The following is a 22,305-nucleotide window of genomic DNA, read 5'->3' on the forward strand; positions in this document are numbered from 1 at the left end:
ACAAGACAACAGGTTTTTACAGCTCTGATGCCACTCAGAGGCACAAAAATTGAAGCCCACGCCTTCTCACAACACCTTTTTTTTAAAAAAATATATTTTAAAATGTATTATTTAAATGGATTCAAATCCTTCTCCCACTGCTGATACTTACATTCCTGCTTGAAGGTGAAGTATTCTGTGAGGTGCCTGCACTCGTGGTTCCCTCGAAGGAGGAACAACGTTTTGGGATGATTTATCTTTAAACTCCATAAATACAGCACGCACTGCAAGAGAGGCAAACAGGCCATGTCATAAAATCCTTTCCCAGGGTACTCATCAGCCTCAGACTGCACTAAGAGGTTCTGGGAAGACACCCAAAGTGGAACCCAGCTCCATAATGGGCAGTGGATCTTCTCCTGGCCAAGTGGGGAAAAGCCACCGGGATTTCTCTATATTAGGGCTGGCTTGGAGAAGTGACAAATGAGGTCGTGGCCAACAGAAAACAGCTCGGGGCTGGGTGGGAGCAGCTTTGCTTCCAGCACAAACCAAAGGAAAAAAAAAACCCTTTTGTAGAGCAGCAAAGCAGAAGCAGCTGTTTGCTCCAGATGTTCCACTGGGATGGAGACCAGCGAGAGGAGCAGGCACAGACATTTGTCCACAAAACACCCGGAAAATTCAACTTCACCTTCCCCACTGATTCCCCCCCCCACTGGTTTTTCTGCTTATGCTACAGTCATGTGAAGTTCAAGCTCAAAACAGGAAAAGCTGAGCCCAAAAAACAAGCTTAGCTTAGCAAAGCTCTCTGGCTTTGAAAAGGGCTTTCCACATCCCCTCTGCGAGCGGCAGCACCTGCAAAACGGCGCCTTTGATGAGGCACAGACCAAAGTCAGGCTGAAATGGGGTTTGGAGCAGAAATATTTCATGCTGGCTTCCCAAAAAAAGCCTGAGGGAAGGGCTGGGAGGGCTCACTCAGCCCGGTGTGCTCGGGCTGACAGCAGCAGAGCTGTTATCTCACACTGGGAAGTGTTATCACATTTCCCTCCTTGCTGTGGAGTGCTGGAAGGACAATCCATAGGGACAGCAAGCTCCAGGAGCTGGATTAAAGGCTCTAAGAGGAGCTTACCCTGCAGGCTGACAGGCTGCAGAACACGCCTGGGAAACAGGAACCACCACCAAGTGTGTTTTACACCCTCCAAAATTCCCCATCTGGGGCACAGATCCCCAGGAAGCAGCTGGGAACAACCAGAACCCAACTGAAGCAGTTCCCAAATGGTTCCCAGCACAGCCAGCTTAGATCTGGTGGTGCTGAAACACTGAACCTGTTGAAGCACTGAACCCTCCAAAATCCCCAAACTGGGGCACAGATCCCCAGGAACCAGCTGGGAACAACCAGAACCCAACTGAAGCAGTTCCCAAATGGTTCCCAGCACAGCCAGCTTAGATCTGGTGGTGTTGAAGCACTGAACCTGCAAGGTAAGCTCTGCATGAATCATCCCAGCTGATCCCAAAAACCCTGAGGAGCTGTAAAGCACTGCCTGTGTCTCACTTGGAATTCAAGCCCACATTAACAACTTGATTAATTGGGAATTCCAAAAGAGAACGGGGCCAAGGCCAGTAGCAAAATCATGTTTTATTGCATCTGTTACCAGGAGGAATGCTCTCAACAAAACCATTTATAATTATTCTGGGATTTAAAGCTTTAACCTCCCTGTGCTTGCAAGAGAAATGTCACTTTTCTGGGCTGGCAGGAGAGCTCTGAGGCTGCTATAAATGAACCAAATGACTTGGAGGAAGAAGCAGCCCTGGCATCAAAGCAAGGCAGAGATGCAGCATCAATAGGGGAGGGTTTGGGATGCATGGAGGGTTGGCAGCCTGCAGAAGAGAGATTTTTAAAACACATTTGAAGGGGCTTAAAGTGAAATGGGGTTGAATTTGGCACCACAATTCTTCCTGGACACAGCAGGGACATGGAGAGAGACCATTCCCTGTGGCAGGAGGCACTTCCCAAGGATGTGGGGACTGCCAGGTACCAGGAGGACACAGAGTAAAGGACATTGGAGAGCCCTCGAGGGCTCCAGAGGGGCTGGAATGAGGAATGAGGGAGTTTCTACACTTGCATGCCTCGGATTCTTCCTGGTGTTTTGCAAAGATCCCTTTTCCAGGAATTGATTCCTGCCTGTTTGCAACAGCCAAGGAGCAAATCCAGGCAGTCACAGCTTTTTGGGTTTAAATCATCTTAAATAATCTCCTTCTCTCCTTACTCTGCCTCTCTGTGTGAATCCCAAAGCCAAGGCTTTGATCCACTTGGAAAGTGAAAACTCAGCAGGACACAGGGAGGGAATTCCAAGAGGAATTGGGACTTGCAACCCCAAAAATGCAAGAGGGGCTGGTGCCAAACCTGCTCCCACCATGACCTCTCTCACCATTCCCCAAACCTGGCATTTGTAAGGAACTTTTACACACAGAGCTTGCCAGAGTGGGAACAGAGGCAAAACTCCCAAATCCAGCCCACAAATCCACCTTCACTCCCACTTCACAGGGCTGACTGGATCTCTTTTATGTTATTCTGGATCTCTTTTATGTTATTCTGGATCTCTTTTATGTTACTCTGGGTCTCTTTTATGTTACTCTGGATCTCTTTAATATTATTCTGGATAAAAAGTGCATTAAATCAAGATTAACATATAATTCCATAATTAGACAGCAATCACGTGTCCCATCATAACTGGATTGGAAGAACTGGCCTGGAAAGGTGCATGCCATTATCACACCACTTTTCCTGATAAATTCCCTCTTTCCATGGATTCTGTTCCTGGCCATAACAATTCACTTTCTAATTTAACAAAATCATTCTGTTCATTGTATTCCAGCTTTGTGGACTGAGATGATCCTTCCCTACCACGAGCACAGACCTCTCTTGTGCCATTCTGGGATTTGGCACTAAAAGCTGAATGAAAGAAGCATTTTTCCCACTGGGAATCCTTCAGCAGGGCCCTGCCTCATCAGCAGCTCCCAATGGGGGGATTTCCATGGGAAATCAGGGAGTTCATCCTGATTTCCATGCTGCCTGTGAGCCCTGCACTCTGGAGCTGGGATCTGTGGCCAGCAAACCCTTCCCAGAGTCCCCTTCCAGCAGCATTCCAGCTTTCACACGCTTCTTCCCTCCCCTCTCCCCTCACAATTCTTTTCTTTAAATAAAAAAAAAAAACACCAAACCATCAACCAATCCACTCTCTGTGGCCTCATTATACTGGGAATTCATGTTTTTAAATGAGAATTTCCCTAAGCCAGAGGCCCAGCAAGAATTTGTTGAATGATTTGTTGCTGATATCCAGCTGAGCTGATGAACTGAGAGGCTTGGGGAGGGGCTGGGGCTTTCAAAGGTTTTGTCTGAGCCACAAATTCCTCCTTGTACCTGGACAACCAAACACCTGGAGCCACAGGGAGCACCTGGAAGGGAAATTTGGCCCTTACACCTCCTTGGCCCCCAGTCTGGCATCGTTTCCTGCAATTAAACCCTGCCCTCCTGTTTCATTCTGTTAAAAGGTCACAGTTATGGAACTGTGGAATATCCTGAGCTGGAAGGAATCCACAGGGATCCCAAGGCCTGGCTCTGCCCAGGACAGCCCCAGCTGCTCAGATCATCTCCCCATGAATGCCCAGCTTGGTGTGGTGACTCATGAGGCTGCTGCTACTGCTCCAAACCTTCCCAGAGGTCACACCACAGGGAAAACCTGGATGTTTGCCCATCTGGGATACTCCAAACCTGCTGTTGTTTCATTACAGAAAGCAGATTTTGTGCATTCAGGTGGGAATCTCTTCCAGCACAGTGGGTGTGTGGCAATCACATTCTCTAAAAAAATCCCTTCACCCAGGATTTTTCTCCTGGGAAGCTGAGAAGCCTCAGAGAAAAGGAAAACAATTCTTATGTCATTTACTTCTCCTGTGTTTTGCTCCTGTGGAATGTGTTTGGAGATTGTTTACCCACAGGTGATTGTTCCATTGGATTCTGCTGGGAGCTGTTTTGACTCTTTGGCCAATCAGGGCCAAGCTGTGTTAAAAATTCTGTAGAGTCACAAGTTTTCATTATTATCTTTTAAACATTTAGTAAGTGTCCTTTCTGTATTCTTTAGTATAATCTGGTATTCTTTAATATAATATTATAAAGTAATAAATTAGCCTTCTGAGAACATGGAGTCAGATTCATCATTCCTGCCCTCATTGGGGAATTTCCCAGTAAAAAAAAAACAGTAGGTGGAAGGGAGAAGGATATGGGGATGAAAACTTCTGGATTCTGCCTTATCCTGATGTTTGGAGTGTGTTTGCTGTGCCCATCAAAGCCCACCCTGAGCTGTGGGATCAGAGGGATTTTCCAGGGGGAATCTCTGGCAGGGGAAAGGGAGAGAGGAGAGGAAAAAGCAGCAGCAAATAAAAGATTTCTGTCCCACCACCTCAGTTCTCCAAGGCCATACATCCTCTTGGAATTCTTCCATATTATCACAGGCAGAGAGGACAAGGGGGATTTGAACTAAAAGGGGATTTAGATGGGATATTGGGAAGAGTTCCTCATCCAAGGCCAGGTTGGCCAGGGCTTAGAGCAACCTGGGATAGTGGAAGGTGTCCCTGCCCAGGGCTGGAACAGGATGGGATTTAAGGTTCTTTCCAAGCCAAACCATTCCATGATTTTGTGATGGTCCCAGCATGGAGAGATAAAGGTGCTGATCCCCCGCACTTCTGGAGATCTGAGAGTAAAAGCTCCATGTCAGATCAATCCTGGGCTAAGAGCAGAGAGTGGGAGCAGGACTTTTCCACCCTGGATCCACACAATCCATACACAGACACAGGGCCCAACACCTCTCATTTGAAGGCTCAAAAATAAAAAATCAAAAAAAAATCCACCTTTTCTCTCAGAAGGAGCTGCTGTTCTGGGATTTAATCCCTTTTCCAGGTGAACACTGCAAACCCAGCTGAGCCATCCAGAGGAACAGTGGGATGTGTCCTTCCCTTTCCTCCCTGGGGGCTCCTCCTGCCAGCAGCACCCCAAAGCCCAGAGATCCCAGCAGCCCCAGCTCTGCCTCCTCTGTCCCTGCTCCTCGTCACACCTTGGCTCCCTGTCAGGATTCCAGAGCCTGGGGCTGGAAGGGAGCCAGGGGCTGCTGGAGCTCAAGCTGTCAGCCCTGCTCTCCCTAAATCCTCTGCAGAATCCTTCAAAGAACCCCTTGCACTCATCCCTGACAGCTCCTTCCCAAGATTCCTCTGCAGAGCCAGAGGCTCAGCTGTTCCTGCAGCCTCTTTTTTCCAAGAGGAATCACTCCCTCTGTTATTCCAGCTGATTTCTGCCACATTTCAGGCCCCTGCTCCCCCAAAAGCTTTTCCTTACATTGCTTCCAACTGGGAGAAGTGCTCCACTTCCACTCAGCCCTGTCTCTGTGAATCCAGCTGGCTGCAATCCCTTGGGATTTGTGGCATTTGCTAAGAGCTGTCCCTTCCTGTCCCATCCCAGCTCTGCACTGAGCCAGCAGCAGCCTGGGGGCTCCACTCCATCCTTTGTACTCCCAGTTTCTTGGGCATGGAATCCCAGGGAGCTGCAAACTCCAGGTGACTCCTGCTCCTCTCTCCTGACCCTATTCCAAGGTTTTCAGAGGGAAGCACTGACTCAGGCTCGTGGCTCTTTCTCCTCCTGCTCCATCCTGAACTGTGCAGCTTTTCCAACATTTCCTTCTTGCTGCTTGCTGGGATCCTGCTGGAACCCTGGATACTGAGAATTTTAAACTTTCTGTGCTGAAAGTTTAAAATTTGACTTAAGAGACTTCCAAAATTAATTGATAGCACTGAGATTATGGATGTGTAGTTAGTTAAAAGTGTGTGATATCACAGAGTAGAAAACTTAAGAATTTTAGAATATAGAAATAAATATAAAGCAGGACAGAGGTTTTAGGGCAAAGACAGGTTGTTCTTCTTTACCTTCTTCTTCCTTCTTCTTCATGGGTTTGGGTGATATTTTGTAATTAGAAAAGTCCACATTACAAGCTTCCAAAGATCAGTTATTAAGTTCAAAAGGAAAAGAATCTAAGTGTCATTTCTTAATTAAATAGTTCAGTCTTAAAAGAACAGTTAGCCATTTTGTGCCTTACTAATAAAAAGCTACAAAACTCTGAGCTGTGGGACTGTTTCACTGATAAAAGATAACAAACACCTAAGTCCAAACATGAGCACCCACCTCAAGTGCCTTCAATCCCACCCTCCAGAACCCACAGGATCCTGTGGCCTGCACCAGCACCATCAAATGTCCCTCTCCTGTCCCTGAGTGACAGCCCCAAGTGACATTAAAAGCACCCCAGAAGGCAGAGGTCAGGCTTTAACCCCATCACTGCCACTTCACTGTCCCTGCCTGAGGATCCAAAGATGGGGACATCATTTCCCTGCCCAAAATCACACTGGGAGTTATCAGCATTGCCTTCACCCCATGCAGAACTCCACTGGAGGGGAAATCCAGCAGGAGAGATCTGGGGTTGGTGTTTGGGCTGATTCTGAGCTGGATTTGATCTCATTCTGGGCTGAATTTGACTGATTTGGAGCTGTATTTCATTGATTCTGAGCTGTATTTTATTGTGCTGCATTTGAACTGATTCCAAGCTGCATTTAATTGATTCTAAGCTGAATTTTACTGGTTTTGAGCCATATTTTACTGATTCTGAGGTGTATTTAATTGATTCCAAGCTGTATTTAATTGATTCTAAGCTGAATTTTACTGGTTTTGAGCCATATTTTACTGATTCTGAGGTGTATTTAATTGATTCTGAGCTGTGTTTTATTGTGCTGAATTTTACTGATTTAGACCTGCATTTTACTGATTCTGAGCAGCATTTAATTGATTCTGAGCTGAATTTTAATGATCTTGAGCTGGTTTTAACTGATTTTAGCTGAATTTTACTGAGCTGCATTTGAACTGATTCTGATTTGAATTTTATTGATTTGGAGCCGCATTTAATTGGTTCTGAGCTAAACTTGAACTGATTTTGAGCTGCATTTGAACTGATTCTGAGGTGTATTTTACAGAATTTCTATTTTACTGATTCTGAGCTGCATTTAATTGATTCTGAGCTAAATTTGAACTGATTTTGAGCTGCATTGAATTTGAACTGATTCTGAGGTGTATTTTACAGAATTTGAGCTGTATTTTACTGATTCTGAGCTGAATTTCAACTGATTCTGAGCTGCATTTTACTGATTCTGAGCTAAACTTGAACTGATTTTGAGCTGCATTTTACTGATTCTGAGATGAATTTTACTGATTTTGAGCTGCATTTGAACTGATTCTGAGCTGAATTTTACTGATTCTGAGCTGAATTGAACTGATTTTGAGGTGTATTTTACAGAATCTGAGCTGCATTTTACTGATTCTGAGCTGCATTTTACTGATTCTGAGATGAATTTTACTGATTCTGAGGTGAATTTTCTGATTCTGAGCTGCATTTGAGCTGATTCTGAGCTGCATTTTACTGATTCTGAGATGAATTTTACTGATTCTGAGGTGAATTTTCTGATTCTGAGCTGCATTTGAGCTGATTCTGAGGTGAATTTTACTGATTCTGAGGTGAATTTGAACTGATTCTGAGGTGAATTTGAACTGATTCTGAGGTGAATTTTACTGATTCTGAGCTGCATTTTACTGATTCTGAGCTGCATTTTACTGATTCTGAGGTGAATTTTACTGATTCTGAGGTGAATTTTACTGATTCTGAGGTGAATTTTCTGATTCTGAGCTGCATTTGAGCTGATTCTGAGGTGAATTTTACTGATTCTGAGGTGAATTTGAACTGATTCTGAGGTGAATTTGAACTGATTCTGAGGTGAATTTTACTGATTCTGAGCTGCATTTTACTGATTCTGAGGTGAATTTGAAGTGATTTTGAGCTGGTTTTAACTGACTGAGCTCTACTTTAACCAAGGTTCAACACTTTGGGTTCCTTCAGCCCCAGCAGCCCCAATGGTCACCTCTATACTGAAGTAGCCTCTGTCCACGTAGTCCCCCAGGAAGAGGTAGCGGGTGTTATTGGGTGATCCTCCCACTTCAAACAGCTTCATCAGGTCAAAGAACTGCCCATGGATGTCACCACACACTGGGAGAGCAAAAACAGCACAAAAGAAAGGACAGAATTACCACGCTAAGAAAAGCAAGGTCACGGCAGCAGCGAGGAGCAGAGCGAGCACCGGCAAAATCCTCCCTTGTGAGAGCTGAGCTGAGTTAAAAAACCTTGGGGGTGGAAGGAACAGGGCAAAAAAACCTGCTGGGGTTATCCAGGTTGTTATTCAGGAATTGAGCCGTGAGCTCTAGTGGAATATGGGTCTCCTCTCCAGGTCTCACAAGCTCTTGGGGATCTATTTCACACCCAGGATAGCTCAGCTGCCTCAGAAGGCACAAAATCAGCAGGATGGCTTCTGGGGTAGTGTTGGAAATAAAGAGGTTTTAATAAAAGGCAAAATAACAAAAACTCTTTGCAGAGAAAAACCCAGCCAGGTGCAAGAGGTCCTTGCCCCTGGTAAACACCTCACAAAATCAATTCATTCCTTTGTTCTCTTATTTTTCTAGTGAATTGCTCAGGTGGGACTTTTTGGCTCCTGTCTAATTGGCTATCCTTAAGTTTGAGGTGAAGTCCTCCAAACCTATGAGATGTCTTTTCACCTGACTGAGGAGAGAAAATTCTGAGCTTATTTCCTTTTTTAAGAGGTCAAAAGACAGTTTTGTCACTCCGTCAACAGGGAGCACATTCCTATGTGAAAAACGCCAATCACTTGTTTTTAAAATTTTAAAAGTTAAATGGTTATAAAAATAGTAGTATAATTAGAGTAATAAAAATATGAACAATTGAGATTAGGAATAAAAACAAAGAGTTAGGGATAGTCCAGGTACCTCTTTCTGGGCAAAATAAGCCTGAAAAGGAACCCACATTAACAGAGGATTAACCCTTAAAGCAACAGCCTGTTGCATATTCATACACCCCATCCATGATGCATAAATTCCATTCAAACACAGGATTCTGGCTGGGCAGTGTCAGCTTCTTCCTCTGAATCCTAACGTGAGCAAGGTGGGAAGAAGTTCATTTCTTTTGATAATGGAGCAATAAATTCTCTTTCTCTGAAAGATTCAGGTGTCCTGTGGCTGCTATCTTGGTATGAGTACCTCATTCCTTTCTTTAAAAAAATACCCCACATCCACAGTTTCTATTTTAACCACAAAAGTTCCATTTTAACTACAAAATTACCTTGACCATCCTATTAAAACGTTAATACAGCACTACTAATCAATACAACACAACACATAAATAAAATAAACTCCTGAAATAAAATAAAGCTCCTGAAATAAACTTGGGATTAAGCCCTGCTAAGATTCAGCCCCTTCATCTTCTGCCATTGTTCCAGCATGCCATGTCCAGGCTTTTAAACACATCCAGAGATGGTGATTCTACCACTCCCTGGGAAGAGCATTCCAGTGCTTTATTATTCTTTTGGTAAATTTTTTTTTTACTAATATCCACCCTATACCTTCCCTTGATGTAGCTTGAGACTGTGTCCTCTGCTTCTGCCAGGTGGAAGAGACCAAGAGGTTGGATATTAGGACTCTGCCCCAATACCTCGAAAAGCTTCACCCTCAAAAAGCAGAATTTGCTCCTCTTCACCCCAATACCTCAAAAAGCTTCACCCCCAAATAGCAGAATTTGTTCCTCTTCACCCTCAAAAAGCAGAATTTGTTCATCTTCACCCCAATACCTTGAAAATCTTCACCCCCAAAAAAGCAGAATTTGTTCCTCTTCACCCCAATACCTCGAAAATCTTCACCCTCAAAAAGCAGAATTTGTTCCTCTTCACCCCAATACCTCAAAAATCTTCACCCCCAAAAAGCAGAATTTGTTCCTCTTCACCCTTAAAAAGCAGAATTTGCCCTTCTCTGCCCCAATACCTCAAAAAGCTTCACCCCCAAAAAGCAGAATTTGTTCCTCTTCACCCCAATACCTCAAAAAGCTTCACCCTCAAAAAGCAGAATTTGTTCCTCTTCACCCCAATACCTCAAAAAGCTTCACCCTCAAAAAGTAGAATTTGCTCCTCTTCACCCCAATACCTCGAAAATCTTCACCCTCAAAAAGCAGAATTTGCTCCTCTTCACCCCAGTACCTCGAAAATCTTCACCCTCAAAAAGCAGAATTTGCTCCTCTTCCCCCAATACCGCGAAAATCTTCACCCCCCAAAAGCAGAATTTGCCCTTCTCTGCCCCAATACCTCAAAGATAACAGGTTTATCTGTGTAGAGCCATCCAATCTGCACTTTCCACACCCAGGAGCTCTGACCTGTGATTGGAGCCTCCACCTCGATCATGGTTTTCTCGTGCCTCAGGATGGCGGCGCCGTCGTTGATGATTTTCAGCGCCGCGTCCTCCTCCAGCCTCCCCTCCTTCACCAAGTGGCTCTTGAGGACGTCGAGCCTCGGTTTGCCATCCTCAAACACCTCCTTCAGAGTGAGCCTCTGCGTGGGAGGGAATGGGACAGCTGCAAAGGCAAGGCAAGGCAAGGAGTCAGCTTCTCAGGGAGAGGGAATGACAGGCTTTGCTTCTCTGAGGAGAATTAATCCACAACCATCAGAGGTTTATTGTTGTAGCAGTGGTTTTATGGTTTAGAATGGTTTTGTCTTTGTATCCCCTTATTTTCCCCAAATAATCCCTCTCCTTTGCTGAGATTAGCCAGGGTTGATATACATTGAGTGATCAGCCAGGGGTCACCCCCCAGGTGTTACGCCACACGCTGTCCTAAATGTCCATGCCCCAGTATCCATCCCTTAAATTCACTTATTATGGTCACCCCAGGCAGGCCAGGATTGGCTCTGCACGCTGAGCTGAGGCCCAGCACCCCAGTGTTGTGCAGTGCTTTTATACTTTGTCATAGTTTTGTTTTGTATCCCAGTATTTTTCCCAAATGCTTTACCCCAGATTGTGTCCCCTCCCTCTACCTGTGCAATCCCTCTCCTTTGCTGAGATCATCCCCAAATCCCCACCCTGGCTCTCAGTCAGTCACTCACCATCCCATCCCCTCCATCCAGAACTAATGTCCTAAATGTGCATGCCCCAGTATCCATCCCTTAAATTCACTTACTGGTTTGTCACCCCAGGCAGGCCAGGTGGGCTCTGCAGGCTGAGCTGAGGCCCAGCACCCCAGAGCTGCAGTGTTTTATACTTTGTCATAGTTTTGATTTCTAGCCCAGATTGTACCCCCTTGATCTACCTGTGCAATCCCTCTCCTGCACTAAAATCATCCCCAAATCCCCACCCTGGCTCTCTGTCAGTCACTCACCATCCCATCCCCTCCACCCAGAACTTTCACTCCAGGACCTCGAGTGATCAGCCAGGGGTCACGCCCCAAGTGTTACCCCATTGTCCTAAATGTCCATTCCCCAGTATCCATCCCATAAATTCACCTATTATAGTCACCCCAGGCAGGCCAGGATTGGCTCTGCAGGCTGAGCTGAGGCCCAGCACCCCAGTGTTGTAGTGTTTTTATATTTTGCAATACTTTGTCACAGTTTTGTTTTGTATCCCAGTATTTGTCCCAAATGCTTTACCCCAGACTGTGTCCCCTCCCTCTACCTGTGCAATCCCTCTCCTTTGCTGAGATCATCCCCAAATCCCCACCCTGGCTCTCTGTCAGTCACTCACCATCCCATCCCCTCCACCCAGAACTTTCACTCCAGGACCTCGAGGGATCAGCCAGGGGTCACCCCCCAAGTGTTACCCCACACATTGTCCTAAATGTCCATGCCCCAGTATCCACCCCATAAATTCACTTATTGGTTAGTAAAATGTTCTCTATTTCAAATTTCCACCTCCCTTTAAATGTAACCTTGGCACCTCTCTGGGGGCTCTCAGCAGAACCCCCCTGAGGTTGTAGGGGCTCCACAGAGCTCCTGAAATAAACCTGGGATTAACCCTGCTAAGATTCAGCCCCTTCATCTTCTGCCATTGCTCCAGCATGCCATGTCCAGGCTTTTAAACACATCCAGAGATGGTGATTCTACCACTCCCTGGGAAGAGCATTCCAGTGCTTTATTATTCTTTTGGTAAATTGTTTTTTTCCTAATATCCAACCTATACCTTCCCTGATGTAGCTTGAGACTGTGTCCTCTGCTTCTGCCAGGTGGAAGAGACCAAGAGGTTGGATATTAGGACTCTGCCCCAATACCTCAAAAAGCTTCACCCTCAAAAAGCAGAATTTGTTCCTCTTCACCCTAATACCTCAAAAATCTTCACCCTCAAAAAGCAGAATTTGTTCCTCTTCACCCTCAAAAAGCAGAATTTGCCCTTCTCTGCCCCAATACCTCAAAAAGCTTCACCCTCAAAAAGCAGAATTTGTTCCTCTTCACCCCAATACCTCAAAAATCTTCACCCTCAAAAAGCAGAATTTGCTCCTCTTCACCCCAGTACCTTGAAAATCTTCACCCTCAAAAAGCAGAATTTGCTCCTCTTCACCCCAACACCTCATAAAGCTTCACCCCCAAAAAGCAGAATTTGCCCTTCTCTGCCCCAATACCTCAAAAAGTTTCACCCCAAGCTTAGAAATTGGAAATCCTGATGGAATCCAGTATTTAAGGTAAGTTAAGGCCTCAGCTATTTGCAGCATGTTCCGTAAGTTTTTAATTCTGGATGGAAAATACCCCATCAAAACTGCTATATTGTTATTATTATTGCTATTATTAGGAATAATAATAGCAATCATCATTTCATGGTAGGGAATAGGATGGTGTGGGGAAAGGTGACCTCTAGCAGAAATTAAGTAAAAAAAAAAACAGACCAAAAATCAGTGTTTTCAGTAAAAATCTGAATTCCTCATCTCCCTTCTTCCAGGCTGGGCTAATTTGAAAAAGATGGGAGCACGTATAACCCTGGTGTAATTAATGGCTGTAGAGTATCTTGAATTAAAATTAATTCCAGGAAGGAGGGCCTGGATGTTTGGGAAGAACTGGGAATAAAACCCCAAGTGTGTGGCCTGGCTGCCAGCAGCTCCTGCAATCCATGGAGAGATGGGAATCATCCCAGGGATCCTTTCAAATCCTCCCTAAATCAGTAAAAGCAGGAATTCCTCACCCTCTGGGGTCAGTTCCTTCAGCATCCCCTGGCCATGGCAGGACCAGAATGATCAGAATGATTCAGCTGGGATGAGGAGGAGATGCTGGGATGGGCTTTGGGATGAGGAGGAGATGCTGGGATGGGCTTTGGGATGAGGAGGAGATGCTGGGATGGGCTTTGGGATGAGGAGGAGATGCTGGGATGGGCTTTGGGATGAAGAGGAGATGCTGGGATGGGCTTTGGGATGAGGAGGAGATGCTGGGATGGGCTTTGGGATGAAGAGGAGATGCTGGGATGGGCTTTGGGAGGAAAAGGAGATGCTGGGATGGGCTTTGGGATGAGGAGGAGATGCTGGGATGGGCTTTGGGATAAAGAGGAGATGCTGGGATGGGCTTTGGGATGAGGAGATGCTGGGATGGGCTTTGGGATGAAGAGGAGATGCTGGGATGGGCTTTGGGATGAAGAGGAGATGCTGGGATGGGCTTTGGGATGAGGAGGAGATGCTGGGATGGGTTTGGCTTTGGGATAAAGAGGAGATGCTGGGATGGGCTTTGGGATGAGGAGGAGATGCTGGGATGGGCTTTGGGATGAGGAGGAGATGCTGGGATGGGCTTGGCTTTGGGACGAGGAGGAGATGCTGGGATGGGCTTGGCTTTGGGATGCTCCAGAAAAGCCCCAGGAAAAGCCTCTCATCCCAGTGCAGACCCCACAGGGAGCAGCATCACCCTCCCAGCACTGGGGAAAAGGCACAAACCTGCCCCACAAAGTGCTGCAAGCTCTGCTGTCTGTAGGGATGGGGGCAGCTGGACACAGCATCCCCCAAAATATCCCAAAATCTGGAATGCAGTGGGGATTTCAGGGGGATTTTAATGATGGTGGTGCTAGTCTGGGTGTGAGCAAGCACCTCCAAAAGCCTCTGTGAGCAAAGAGCCCCTCAGCCACTGGGTCATGAACCATCTTTGCACCATCCTGGGAGTGTGGCAGGCAGATTCACAGTCCCAGTGTGATAGGTGAGTAATGAGATGATTGACTCTCACAATTAATGGACAAATCTCATGTATACAGGTTAAGAAAAGTTTTATAGAGTTATAGTTCTGTTGTACCCCTTGTGTGGTTATCAAGGGACAGCTGGGGTTGGAACACCTGAGCTCCAGTCAGGATTTGAGGCAGAGATCTCCACCACTGGACAGCCATGAAGGGGCTGATGGACAGAACTTTGGGAGGGGTTAAAGGGTTAAAAAGGGAAAAACCTCCATTGTGAGGGGCTGAGCACATGGTGGGGAAAATGCCATAACCTTTTTTCTTTATTCAGTTTTCTGTTGTAGTTTTGATAAGGTTTAAAAAACCTTCCTAAAGTATGAGAAGTGAGGAGCATTTCTCACACCCAGGACAATACCTGGGATGCAAATCAAAGCCCTGTCCTCACCCAGCAGCCACCAAGGACTGATGAGGCCACACCTTGAGGGCTGTGCCCACTTCTGGGAGCTCACTGAGAGTGAATCAGGGAAGGGAACAGAGCTGGGGAAGGGTTTGGGACAGCAGGAGGGGCTGAGGGATCTGGGAAGGGGCTGGAGAAAAGGAGCTCAGGGGGAATCTTGTGGCTCTGCACAGCTCATGTATAGAGGTTAAGAAAAGTTTTATAGATTTATAGTTCTGTTGTACCCCTTGTGTGGTTATCAAGGGACAGCTGGGGTTGGAACACCTGAGCTCCAGTCAGGATTTGAGGCAGAGATCTCCACCACTGGACAGCCAAGAAGGGGCTGATGGACAGAACTTTGGGAGGGGTTAAAGGGTTAAAAAGGGAAAATCTCCATTGTGAAGGGGCTGAGCACATGGCACAGTGCTGTATTTTTGATAAGGTTTAATAAACCTTCCTAAACTATGAGAAGTGAGGAGCATTTCTCACACCCAGGACAATACCTGGGATGCAAATCAAAGCCCTGTCCTCAACCAGCAGCCACCAAGGACTGGTGAGGCCACACCTCGAGGGCTGGGTCCAGTTCTGGGAGCTCACTGAGAGTGAATAGGGGAAGGGAACAGAGCTGGGGAAGGGTTTGGGACACCAGGAGGGGCTGAGGGAGCTGGGAAGGGGCTGAGCCTGGAGCAAAGGAGGCTCAGGGGGCCCTTGTGGCTCTGCACAGCTCCTGCCAGGAGGGCACAGCCGGGGGGATTTGGGATCTTATCCCAGGGAACAGGGACAGGAGCAGAGGGAACGGCCTCAGGCCATGCCAGGTGACATCAGCAGGAATTCCTTCCTGGAAAGGGCTGTTAAAAAAGGGCTGTTAAATACAGGAAGGGATTGCCCAGGGAGGTTTGGAGTCCCCATCCCTGGGGGTGTCCAAGGAACACCTGGAGGTGGCACTCAGTGCTCTGGGCTGGGGACAGGGTGGGGACTGGGCACAGCTTGAACCTGGTGATCCTGGAGCTCTCTTCCAAGCTGAAGGATCCCCAGTGCTACACTAAAATATTGAATTTTGAATTTTCCAGCATAGAGCTGGCCAAATAACACAGGGAGAAGAGCAGTGCCACGGCTCCCTTTTAAATGCAAATCCAGCAGCAATTTACCCTGAAAACCCCCAAGAGGAAACTGCACAAGAGATTCTCTACAGCTGAACATCAATTTTCAAATCACAGGAACTGCAGGAGTGGCTCTGATGAAAGGGGAGCTGGTGCCTGCAACGAGGTGGCCCCACTTTCATGGATCCCTTTGGAAGTTGTGCTCTGTGTCCCACGTGCCTGGAACTCTCCAGAGCATTCCCCACCAAGCTGACAATTAAACCAGACCTGCTTCAACCCACACAGGCTGGAGCAGGGCTTTTTCTGCATCCACTGCTCAGCTCTGCTCCAAAAGGAAAAAAAAAAACCCTCTGGAGATGGATGAATAAATAATTATAAATAATTCTGCAGGATTTTTCCCCTCTGGGTCACTGTAGGGCTGGCAGTGCTGTGGGAGGAAATGAGGGAAGATGTGGGGCTGGCACCAACAGGATGAGCTGGGATGAGGGAGGGCAAAAGGAAGGAAAAAAGGTGGAAATGCAAGTCCAGGACGTGGAATGAGGGATTTTTTGGGACACTGAGAGGCTGGAAAATGATTTTTAAGTGCTACAAACCTTGTGGTGGTTCTGGCATCTGACTCCAAAGGGAGCCAGGGAGCACTTGGAGGGCAAATGACTTACAAGGAAGAGAAGAAACAGAAACCATTCACCTCCACATTCCCCAGCCCTCAAGCATGGCCAACACCTCTGGAGCCACAGCAAGGGAGTGAGAAGCCCCAGAGGTGGGGCTGGAGAGCTCAGCAAGGACGGGATGTGACCCCAGGACAGCAGTGCCCACCCAGAGATGCACAGGAAGCTCCTGGCTTTGCCTTTTCCTGGTAGCCCCAGCGAGCAAAGTTATGCAAGATCAAATCTGAGGCTTCAGCCAAGAACTTTTATGTAAGTTCCCTCCTTGGCTTTGCACAGCTCCACTCCCACAAGGAGCTGGGCACGACCAGGAGCCGGCTCCTCCTTGGCTCTGCCAGGGTTTCAACCACCCCAGTTTAATTAAAAATCTCAATTTTCTCTTTATCCATGCTCCATTCTCTCAGCCAGGAGGAAGAGGATGCTCCTGCAGCCAGGCAGGGCTTTCCAACAGCAGGTTCAGCCCTCAGAGCAACCTGACCTGGAATTTTGTACCTCCAGGCCATTGAGAAGGGTGGAGAGACTCACCCAGTTCCTGCTCCTATCTGAAAAACGAGGAGATAAGTCCTTATCTCACCAAAAAAAAAAAAAAGAAAAAAAAGAAATCAGAGTTGTGGAATGGCTTGGGATGGAAGGAGCTTCCACCAGCCCAGGTTGCTCCAAGCCCTGTCCCTTCCAGGGACACTTGCAGGGCTCCAGAGCAGCCACAGCTCCTCTGGGAATTCCATCCCAGCCCCTGCCCACCCTCCCAGGGAAGAATTCCAGAATTCCTTCTCTACACCCACCCTACATTTTCCCTCTTTCAGCTCAAATCCATTGCTGCTCTCACTGCAGTTCCATGGTTGGTCCTGGAATGCCCAGACAGTGGGTTAAGCTCATCCTCACAGCCAGCTCCCAAATAATTAATGAAAATTAGGGAAAAAACCACTCCCAACACTCCAAGAGTTCAACCCTGTGACCTCTGTGCCACCTTCCCTTTGCACACCAACCCAGGGGTTGCACCCAGGCTTGTTTGAACAGTGAAATCTGCAGCTCTGGGGTTTGTAAATCCACCAAGGGCATCCAAACCCAGGGTGAGGAAAAGGCAATTCCTGCTCCACCAGCAGGACCCTGCTGAGGGCCAATCCACGACAAAAGGACACAAAAGCAAGAGAAGATTGAGGTGTGAAATGGATTAAAAGGTCAGGTGTGCCCAAGGGAAAACGAAAAGGAAATTAAAAGGAAAATCAAAGGGATCTCTTTGCTGGACTCCAGGGCAAGATTCCATTTCCTGCCAAGTTAATATGGATTTTATTTGCCAGGCCACAAGCAAGGGGGTATTTGCAACACTCTGAGAGGACATGGATAGTTAAGGATGGGAGAATTTGGGAAAAATCTGCTTTTTCCACCACCAGCAGTGCTCATCCCTCAGTGCCAGATAAAAATCCCAGAGGGAAAAAAAAAATCCCATTCCTCCCTACCTCAGTCCTTAAAAATGCACTTAAAATTCAGCTTCAGCAGGGCTGCCCCATGCCCAGCTCCAGGCAGAGAACACAGAGTGATCCACAAATGATTGTTTATACATCCCAGAGTCCCTGGGCTGGCTGCAGGGATTCATTACTGAAAAAGGAGCAGGAGCTCCGTGCCTGGAGCGGCAGCGCTGGCCAAACGCTGCAGGGGAAAGGGATCCCCTCAATCCCCCCCAAAATAACCCCACAGGGTGCAAAATTCACAAAAACAAAGCAGAGAGAGGTTTCCCTGCAGCTCCTGGTGCACATCTGGGAGAGAATCCCAACAAAGCCCCCTTCACTGCTTGCTCCTCAGCACACAGCAGATGGTGAGAGATGAAATTTGGAGCAAAAAAAAAGCACATTTTGGGGCAAAAGCCAAAAGGATTTGGACACTAAGGAGGTTGAATGGGCTGGTAAAGGTAAAAACATTGCCAGGGAAAGTCCAGCAGGAGCCACCCAAACCCCCTGTGAAAGGGAGGGAGAAGCAGCTCCAGGGCTGAGCTGGGCACAGCAAGGTGGGGTTTGTTTTTTTTTTTTCCTCTTTCCCAATTTCCAAAGAGCCCAACGTTATTTTTATCCCAGATTTTATTCCCATTCACACCTAACCTACATTCATCTATTCAAAGCTGTGTCCAGGGCTCACACAGAGCTGGCTCAGGGGGAATAATGTGGAGAAATCCAGCACAGAAAGGCCTCAGAAATGGCTTTTTTTTTGCTGGGAAAAAGGTGAATTTTCAGCTTTCAGAGTCACTAACGGGGAACAAACCCTTGGAGGCAAGGGATGGATGTCACTGTCACTCCAGCAGCGCTCCTGCTTTTCCTGCTGCTCCATCCCAGATCCAGGCAAAAGCAAGGACAGGCTGGATCTCAGCAGCTGGGTGATGTGGAATGCCAGAATTATCCAGCTTGGAAAACCCCCCAAGGTCATCAGTTCCCATCTGTGACCGGTCCCCAGCTCAGAGCATTCCTCAGAAACCTCCAGGGATGGGAATTCCAGCACCTCCCAATGCCTGACCACCCTATTTATCAGCAACCACCCTATTTTCCTTGCAATAATCTTTCTTCTTCCCAAAATGATTAAACCACGTGAATTTCTGGTCCTTAAACACAAAATTGTCTTTGCTTTAAGAATCCCCACCCTGGTTTCTGGGAGGTTTTTTCCTCCCCTGAGGTGAGAACCTGCAGAACCAGGTGTATGTGCTTGATATCCTGATTTTTCCAAGCTTGGATCAAGCCCTGCCAAATAATCTGTGTCATTTTCCAGGGCTGGCACAGGCAGCCTGAGCCTGCCATGGCACAGAACTGTTCGTTCCAGCTGCAGGAACTCTGTGGAAAAAAATAAAAATAAAAATGGAGCTTCATCACCTCCCACCTGAGGAAATAATTAACTTCTCCCTTATTAAAAGAAACATTAATGTCAAAGAAAAATCTCCAAATGAAGTAAACAACTTCTTGTATAAAAGCAGCAAGAGCCAGGAATAATAGTAATAGTAATAGTAATAATAATAATAATAGTAGTAGTAGTAATAATAATAATAATAATAATAATAATAATAATAATAATAATTACTATTAATAAATATATATAATATATATTATAAATATATAATATATATAAAAATATAATATATATTATAAATATAATATATATTATAAATAAAATATATAATATATATTATAGATATAGTATTATATATATAATATATATAATAATATATAATAATATATAATAATATATAATAATAAATTATAAATAGATATAATATATATTATAAATATATAAATATATATAAATATAATATATTATAAATAAAATATATACTATATATTATAGATTTATTATTATTATTATTATTATTATTATTATTATTATTATTATTATTATTATTATTATTATTATTATTATTATTATTATTATTGCCATTCCCATCTGTTTTCCCCCAAATTTTTGCATGTTCCAATCATTCTTATTTGCTCTGGGGAAGGAACCTCCATATTTCAGAAGCTCCAGAGACTCCCAAATAGAGGGGAAATAAAAACTTCCAGGGCTGAGAAGCAGAACTCTGGAAGTGCTGAAGAAAACCCACAAGATTTGGGGTTATGTGAATTCCTCTGGACCAGGAGCTCTTTGGGATGGATGGAGTTTCTAACGTCCCAGTTTCATCCAGAACTCCCAGTGTGCTTCTGGTTTGGAGAGCTGCCTCTGATCCTCACCTGGAGCCACAGATTCCTTTTTGTAGGACAACCAGAATTATCTCCTCACAATAACCCTAAAAATACCTGCATTGTAGGAGCTGAATGAATGATTTCTTCGAAGGGCACAGTCAGAGTCAGCCCAAAGCAGAGCTGGGAGGGAGCAATGGAGCCATTCCCAGCAGCAAATCTGAGTCCCTGCCTCATCAGCTCCCAGGAAAAACACCCCAAATTTGAGGCCACCTTGGGAGAAGCTGGCAGGCCCTGGGGCTGAGCAGGAGCCAGGTGCATTTAAGGCTAAAAGAAGCAGGTGACAGCTCCGGGTATGGAAATGCAAACACAACCAGAGCACAGCCCTGGCCCTGCTCAGGGCTCCCACAGAAACCTGGGCTGTGCAAGAGGCTCCAAATCCACCCAGACCCCAGGCCAGCCATGGATTCCCAAGGAAATATCACAGAATTCCAGAATGCTTTGGGTGGGAAGGGACATTCAAGATGATCTCATTCCAGCAGGTCAGGCTGCTCCAACCTGGGCTGTGCAAGAGGCTCCAAATCCACCCAGACCCCAGGCCAGCCATGGATTCCCAAGGAAATATCACAGAATTCCAGAATGCTTTGGGTGGGAAGGGACATTCAAGATGATCTCATTCCAGCAGGTCAGGCTGCTCCAACCTGGACTCGGCCACTTCCAGGGCTGGCGCAGGCAGAGATTTTCTGGGAAAACCATCCCAGTGCCTCACCACCCTGTGACACCTTACAGCTCCCTAAAATCCTTGGGATAGCAGTGATTATCCTGCTTCTGCTGGGAATTTGGCCAGCAAACAGCGAGGCCAGGAGCAAGCAAGGTGCCTTTGCTGAGGAGGATTCCCCAGCAGAGCTCAGGGCCAAGGTTTTGCCACAGCTGCCGATGCCGGTCCCAGCAGGTGGAGCTGGAACTCTGCTCTGGGCAGGATTAAACCCAGGAGGGTTTAATTAGAACAGAGGTGACTTAAGCCACAGCAGGCAGCTCACAAAGCCCTCCTGGCACGGCAGCCAGGGCTCCTCACACCCCACATCCCCAATGAAGCTGAAGCCAGAGCTGGATCCGTGGTGTTGGTCCGGCTCCTGCTCCTGCCAAAACTCCCCGTGGATCAGAGACCTCAAAATACTCTCAGAGAGCACCCTCAGCCTCCCTGAAGTGATAAAATCCACATCTGCTTGCAAGGCCCATCGAGTTTCCAGCTCAGATTTGGCTCCTAATGAGCGGCACTGATGCGGATTTTCCTGGGATTGTCATTGAGCCAATCAGTCCAGAGCCTGGACATCACTGAGTGCCAGCTCAGCAAGCAGAGCCCAAAAACCTGCAATTCCAGCCTGGAAAACCTCTCTCTTTGAGAGCCTCCAGCTCTACAAACTTTCCAGAGGTTCAAAATCAATGTATTCCCAGAAAATCATCGCTCAACAAACCCAGTGTCCCCCTCTCATTGGATTCCAGGGAGTCACTGCAGAGCCTGAGGAAAAAAAGGAGGAGGAAAAGGAGGAGAAGGAAAAAAAAAAGGAGAAAAAGGAGGAGGAAAAGGAGGAGGAGGAAAAGAAGGAGGAGGAAAAGAAGGAGGAGAAGGTAAAGGAGAAGGAGGAGGAAGAAGAGGAAAAGGGGAGGAGGAAAAAGGAGGAGGAAAAGGAGAAGGAGGAGGTAAAAAAGGAGGAGGGAAAAAGGAGGAGGAGGAAAAGGAGAAGGAGGAGGAAAAGGAGGAAGAGGAGGAAGAGGAGGAGGAAGAAGAGGAAAAAGGGGAGGGAAAAAGGAGGAGGAGGAAAAGGAGAAGGAGGAGGAAAAGGAGGAAGAGGAGGAAGAGGAGGAGGAAGAAGAGGAAAAAGGGGAGGGAAAAAGGAGGAGGAGGAAAAGGAGAAGGAGGAGAAGGAGGAGGTAAAAAAGGAGGAGGTGAAGGAAGAGGAAGAAGAGGAAAAGAGGGAGGCAAAAAGGAGGGGGGGAAAAAGGAGGAGGAGGAAAAAACAGGAGGAGGAAAGGAAAAGTAGGAGGAAAGGAAAAGGAGGAGAAGAAAAAAAAAGGAGAAAAAGGAGGAGGAGGAAAAGCAGGTGGAGGAAAAGGAGAAGGAGGAGGAAAAGGAGGAGGAAGAAGAGGAAAAGGGGGCGGGAAAAAGGAGGGGGAAAAAAGGAGGAGGAGGAGGAAAATGAGGAGGGAAGGAAAAAGGAGGAGGAAAGGAAAAAGGAGGAGGAAAGGAAAAGTAGGAGGAAAAAAGGAGGAGGAGGAATAAAGGAGGAGGAAGAAAACAGGAGGAGGAAAGGAAAAGGAGGAGGAAAAGGAGGAGAAGGAAAAAAAAGGAGAAAAATGAGGGGGAAAAGGAGGAGGGAAAAAG

The 22,305-nt window shown here is 46.5% G+C and overlaps 1 protein-coding gene across 2 annotated transcripts in view; it reads right to left on the reverse strand.

Moving 5' to 3' along the window:
* PPP3CC (protein phosphatase 3 catalytic subunit gamma) overlaps positions 1-22,305 on the reverse strand; it is a 49,520-nt gene that overhangs the window by 19,458 nt on the left and 7,757 nt on the right. For both annotated transcript variants that reach the window (XM_036396649.2, XM_036396648.2), the window contains exons 2-4: positions 10,326-10,523; positions 7,978-8,102; positions 152-263 (exon numbers count right to left, since the gene is read on the reverse strand). In XM_036396649.2, the coding sequence (XP_036252542.1) occupies positions 152-263; positions 7,978-8,102; positions 10,326-10,523 (435 nt within the window). The remainder of the gene's footprint in view (positions 1-151; positions 264-7,977; positions 8,103-10,325; positions 10,524-22,305) is intronic.

The sequence above is a fragment of the Molothrus ater genome, chromosome 28 (genome assembly GCF_012460135.2).
Source record: "Molothrus ater isolate BHLD 08-10-18 breed brown headed cowbird chromosome 28, BPBGC_Mater_1.1, whole genome shotgun sequence".
Taxonomy (NCBI): Eukaryota; Metazoa; Chordata; class Aves; order Passeriformes; family Icteridae; genus Molothrus; species Molothrus ater.